This window comes from Oncorhynchus kisutch, linkage group LG2 (genome assembly GCF_002021735.2).
Source record: "Oncorhynchus kisutch isolate 150728-3 linkage group LG2, Okis_V2, whole genome shotgun sequence".
NCBI lineage: Eukaryota > Metazoa > Chordata > Actinopteri > Salmoniformes > Salmonidae > Oncorhynchus > Oncorhynchus kisutch.
In genome coordinates this window covers 66559975-66565974 of record NC_034175.2, presented here as the reverse complement: position 1 = coordinate 66565974, position 6000 = coordinate 66559975, and the positions used below count along the sequence as shown (strand labels likewise).

The following is a 6000-nucleotide window of genomic DNA, read 5'->3' as shown; positions in this document are numbered from 1 at the left end:
TCCTGCTAGTCTCTTGTGCGCTACAGCGGTGCCCCCACAATTAGACAGCTAGCGGGCGAAGGAGCATTAGCGCCGACCCATTTCCCACAGTCAGCTGGAGCCACCATGTGCAGTCATCTATGAGATAACCACGGCAACAACCAACAGAGCAAACACCACTCCTTGCTGCTCATTGGACCACACGAGGCCCAATAATTCCATTTTATTTGGCCACCTTGCAGTCCAATCCTAGAACACAGATAGCATCCAATCTGAAGTGGTTTTAGCTTTAGTTAATATTGGGGCTATGGGGCTGGAAGATTACATTATTAAAGGGATTAAGATAGCTTAACTCATAGAATGATTGGCACCTACAATAGCACTTCATATGAATGGATGATGAATGGAGGATGGATAATGGATGGATGGATGGATAGACAAATTAATTAATTAATTAACGAATGAATGAACTGTCCTCAGTTTTACAAGCAACACAAAACAATGCCTACAATACATTTCAAAACCACAACACACCTATGTGATGTATGGCTAGAAAAAGGGAAGTGTAATAGTCTATTCATCATTAAACATTTATAACCCAGGGGATGAGGGAGATGTAAACAGCGACAGCCAGCACAGCACATTACCGTTGTAAGTGCTAGATCCCTTATGCATTATTAATAGCATTGATGCTAATTGAAAGACATAACTCCACAAATGAAATGTCTGGGCAGACAGTCAGACACACCCTGGTATTCTGCTGCCAGTGAACCTTTCTCTGATGGGAGAAGAGGATTTTTAAACTGTCTATATGCTCAGCTCAACAAATACATAGTCGTGGGTCTAATGGAAGAGCTCTTGTTAACCCTCTGAGCAATCCTCGAAGTCAAAATGTTATGTCAGGACTCAGGCTGTACACTAGACTAGACTCATTTTACACTTCGGCTTTTGTATAGAGCCATGCTTGTTTTACTCTGCTACTGTGAGCTCTCTCTCTCTCTATATATATATATAAATATATTTACAGTTTAATATATTTACAGTTGAAGTCGGAAGTTTACATACACCTTAGCCAATATTACACAATATTGATAGGCTAATTGACACTATTTGAGTCAATTGAAGGTGTACCTGTGGATGTATTTCAAGGCCTACATTCAAACTCAGTGCCTCTTTGCTTGACATCATGGGAAAATCAAAAGAAATCAGCCAAGTCCTCAGAAAAAAAATGTAGACCTCCACAAGACTGGTTCATCCTTGGGAGCAATTTCCAAATGCCTGAAGGTACCACATTCATCTGTACAAACAATACTACGCAAGTATAAACACCATGGGACCACACAGCCGTCATACTGCTCAGGAAGGAGACGCATTCTGTCTCCTAGAGATGAACGTACTTTGGTGCGAAAAGTGCAAATCAATCCCAGAACAACAGCAAAGGACCTTGTGAAGATGCTGGAGGAAACAGGTACAATGTATCTATATCCACAGTAAAACGAGTCCTATATTGACATAACCTGAAAGGCCGCTCAGCAAGGAAGAAGCCACTGCTCCAAAACCGCCATAAAAAAGCCAGACTACGGTTTGCAACTGCACATGGGGACAGATCTAACTTTTTGAAGAAATGTCCTCTGGTCTGATGAAACAAAAATGGCCAACTGTTTGGCAATAATGACCATCGTTATGTTTGGAGGAAAAAGGGGGATGCTTGCAAGCCGAAAGAACACCATCCCAACTATGAAGCACGGGGGTGGCAACATCATTTTGTGGGAATTCTTTGCTGCAGGAGGGTCTTGTGCACTTCACAAAATAGATGGCATCATGAGGTGGATATATTGAAGAAACACCTCAAGACATCAGTCAGGAAGTTAATGCTTGGTCGCAAATGGGTCTTCCAAATGGACAATGACACCAAGCATACTTCCAAAGTTGTGGCAAAATGGCTTAAGGACAACAAAGTCAAGGTATTGGAGTGGCCATCACAAAGCCCTGACCTCAATCCTATGGAAAATCTGTGGGCAGAACTGAAAAACCGTGTGCGAGCAAGGAGGCCTACAAACCTGTCTCAGTTACACCAGCTCTGTCAGGATGAATGGCCCGAAATTCACCCAACTTATTGTGGGAAGCTTGTGGAAGGCTAACCGAAACGTTTGACCCAAGTTAAACAATTTAAAGGCAATGCTACCAAATACTAATTGAGTGAATGTAAACTTCTGACCCACTGGGAATGTGATGAAAGAAATGAAAGCTGAAATAAATCATTATCTCTACTATTATTCTGACATTTCACATTCTTAAAATAAATTGGTGATCCTAACTGACCTAAGACAGGGAATTTTTACTTGGATTAAATGTCAGGAATTGTGAAAAATGTATTTTGCTAAGGTGTATGTAAACTTCCGATTTCAACTGTAGTAGTACTTACTTACTTACTTATTGTGTTCTTCATATTATTTTTATTTCTAGTGTTTTTTTTCTAGTATCACATTGTTATTGATTATTGCATTGTTGAGTTTTGAGTTTCAAAAAAGTCATTACACTGTACTTGTGCAGGCGACATTAAACCTTGAAACGTAAAACTATATATACCATGAGAAGGTGTTTGCCCCCTTTCTAATTTTCTCTACTTTGCATATTTTTGATACTGAATTTGATCAGATCTTCATCCAAAACCTAATATTATATATAGGGAACCTGAGGGAACAAGCTTACAGTATTTCATTTATTTCATAAACTTTTTTATGTTTTTATTTTATTTAACCTTAATTTGACTAGACACGTTAGTTAAAAACAAATTCTGCTACTACTTATTAAAAAGTAAGTAGTAGCAAAGTGGCTAATTATGTAAAGTTGTCAATGATGAACCCCCCCAAACATCCACCTTCCTTTCGTTTTTGCTTGAAGGTTACAAACACCAAACGTAACATATCATACTCATTTGAGAAGCTTGGATACATTTACTATGTTACGTCTAGCCTATGTTACCAGGCTGTGCATGGCGAGAACAATTTCAATACGCAGGCGCAGCATAGCATTCTGACGTTGGGAGCAATGCACCTTTCGCATTTTCTCCCTCCAGATGGAAGAACCATAACAGATCGAAAAGGCAGCGGGACTGGGGGGAAAGACTGATGTGAAAGGAGATTTCTAGAAGGACAAGAAGATAAACGCACTCTTGGAAAAAACAACCAATGGAAGAGGTGAAAATAAGCTGTTCAAAAGTCCTTGCAATGATCCGTTTTGCAAACGTTTATTCGTTGTGAAAAGGGACATTCTGGAAACTATGAATCAAGGATAGCAGTACAGTCACATTTAACAGCTGCATGGCTGTCCAAAGCGCAAACATGAAAGGATGACATGGAAATCAGAACAGCCGACTGAAAGACTACTGCTTTCTCACGCTCATATAGATGGAGAGGCAGTGCTTGTGAACGATGTATACTGGAAGAGAGATGAACAGTAGGTAGCGTCGGTAAATATCCAAGGAAACTGGAAGGAAAGTGGACAGTAAAGAATAGCTGGTGGGGAGCTGTCAAAAGGATGGATTTTAGCATACTACGGAATCTCATCAGTAGATACGTAAGTAGCGGATCGATAATAACGCCAGTATGTTTGCGTTGCATTCCAGTAACATCATCTGAAACTGGCATTCTGTTACACATTTGTTACAATGTAACAATGTTGACTTGTTGAAACAGGGACGTGGGTTTTGTAGGTTATTCTTTCCAGTTGTTTGAGTCGGGGGTTTGTTAATGTTTGATGACAAACATGTGTTCAAAGGTTTGTCACAGCTAAACGGCAGTCCATTTACATTTATTTTCTCGCCAGGCTCCGGTAACCATAACATGTCATCCGGTAGCCGTTTTCGAGCTGAATGTCGAATGTGCCAGAAAGGTCCAGACGGATGCATTGGAAGAGTGTGTGGAATAGGAATACAGATCAACTTGGCTGGTCCATTTATTGTGCTTTTGAATAACAAGCTTTATAGGTTCTTGTTCGTTCATTCCCAGAGGCCAGCAAAAACACTCCTGATCTAACTGTCTAATCAAACTGCACTTTATCTTCAATCAGGTGTGTTGGTGCAGGACAAGACAGAAACGCTGCAAGTCATTTCTCTCTCACTCTTACCACACACACACACACACACACACACACACACACACACACACACACACACACACACACACACACACACACACACACACACACACACACACACACACACACACACACAGTAATTTCTTTCTCACTCTTATCACACACACACACACACACACACACACACACACACACACACACACACACACACACACACACACACACACACACACACACACACACACACACACACAGTGAGACATGTAAAAGAGTGTAAAAGTATTTCTAATGGCTTATGATTGACATTTATTAGTTGACATTTATTAGTTGACATTTATTAGTTGACATTTATTAGTTGACATTTATTAGTAAGCGTTACCAAAGAGACCAACTAAAAGGGCGAGACAAAAAGATAGATACCGAAAGAGAAAGAGGCCAACTGAATGCATTCAACTGAAATGGGTCTTCAGCATTTAATCAGAGAGGTGCGGGGGGCTGCCTTAATCGACATTCACGTCATCGGTGCCCGGGGAACAATGGGTTAACTGCCTTTCTAGAGAGAGAGATTACTTGACACATACATTTAAAAAAAACGAAAAACAGAGCAAACTGGAATGCTTTTTGGCCCTTAACAGAGAGTACACAGTGGCAGAATTCCTGAATTATGTGAACCCAAAATGAACGAAAGCTATGTACAGACTCAGTGAGCATAGCCTTGCTATTGAGAAAGGCCACCGTAGGCAGACCTGACTCTCAAGAGAAGACAGGCTATGTGCTCACTGCCCACAAAATGAGGTGGAAATTGAGCTGCACTTCCTAACCTCCTGCCAAATGTATGACCACATTAGAGAGACATATTTCCCTCAGATTACACAGACCCACAAAGAATTCTAAAACAAATCCAATTTTGATAAACTCCCATATCTACTGGGTGAAATACCACAGTGTGCCATCACATCAGCAATATTTGTGACCTGTTGCCACAAGAAAAGGTCAACCAATGAAGAAGAAACACCATTGTTAATACAACCCATATGTGACCGACCGGCTCAATTCGGTCTTATGTAGCAAAATTTGAAATTGTGTTTTTTACATTGGATAAAAGTAGAGACTCAGGGCTACAAAAGGGTGTATCATACACTACAGTTGAGGAACAAATGGGAAAGTAATTTTGCTTTTAAAGTTAATAAACTTGTAAACTCACTTTTGAGAAAATGGCCATAGAATATTTTGGTACTACTATTGGAGAGCCCTTCTTTGTCTACACCCATTCAGCATCGTACACACCCTCTTAATTAAGCCTTAGCCCCGTCCATCTCCTTAAGGGTTGATCGGAGAGTTCTGTCCTAACAACAGCTTGTGTGCTTGACTGCTAACTTGCTAGCTACTTCCAGACACAAATGACAGAACAGCTCACTGAACATTACTCCCACTAGCAGAACTGGTTAGGCTGTTATGTTATCCAGAGCTTTGTTGACTGCAACTGTGCTGTCAGATTGTCCGTTCGTAAATTCAAAACGTGTCGCTCTCGGACTGTTCAGAGCGCATACCGGACTCTGGCCAATGAGTAGGGTTGTTCCGAACGTTCTGACCTCACAACGGCAGTCAAGCACCCAAACTAACTGGCTAACGTTGGCTAGCTTGCTAGCTACTTTCAGACACATAATGAGAGAACACCCCACTCTAACCATTTTATCCAGAGCGTTGGTGACTGTAACTGTGTTGCTGGCAACAATTTAATTACACTATTTTGCCAACGTTTACCTACACCGGCCATATTCAACAGTTGTTGGGCGTTCGTAAATTCATCAGTTATTCAGAGCTCTGGCACACTCAGACGTGAGTGCTCTGAAATCTGAGTAGATGGCCAGACTGAATTTACGAGTGCACCCAAAATGGTTACTTGCATAATGGAGTCTTTTG

The 6000-nt window shown here is 40.9% G+C and overlaps 1 protein-coding gene across 5 annotated transcripts in view; it reads left to right on the top strand.

Moving 5' to 3' along the window:
- Positions 1–3026: 3026 nt before the first annotated feature.
- The window catches only part of LOC109905050 (probable phospholipid-transporting ATPase IH), an 80777-nt gene continuing 77803 nt past the window's right edge, over positions 3027–6000 (top strand). For all 5 annotated transcript variants that reach the window (XR_004204627.1, XR_004204626.1, XR_004204621.1 and 2 more), the window contains exon 1: positions 3027–3558. Coding sequence is in view for 2 of the 5 variants with exons in the window: in XM_031800114.1 (XP_031655974.1) it covers positions 3520–3558 (39 nt within the window). In the remaining 3 variants the exon portion in view is untranslated. The remainder of the gene's footprint in view (positions 3559–6000) is intronic.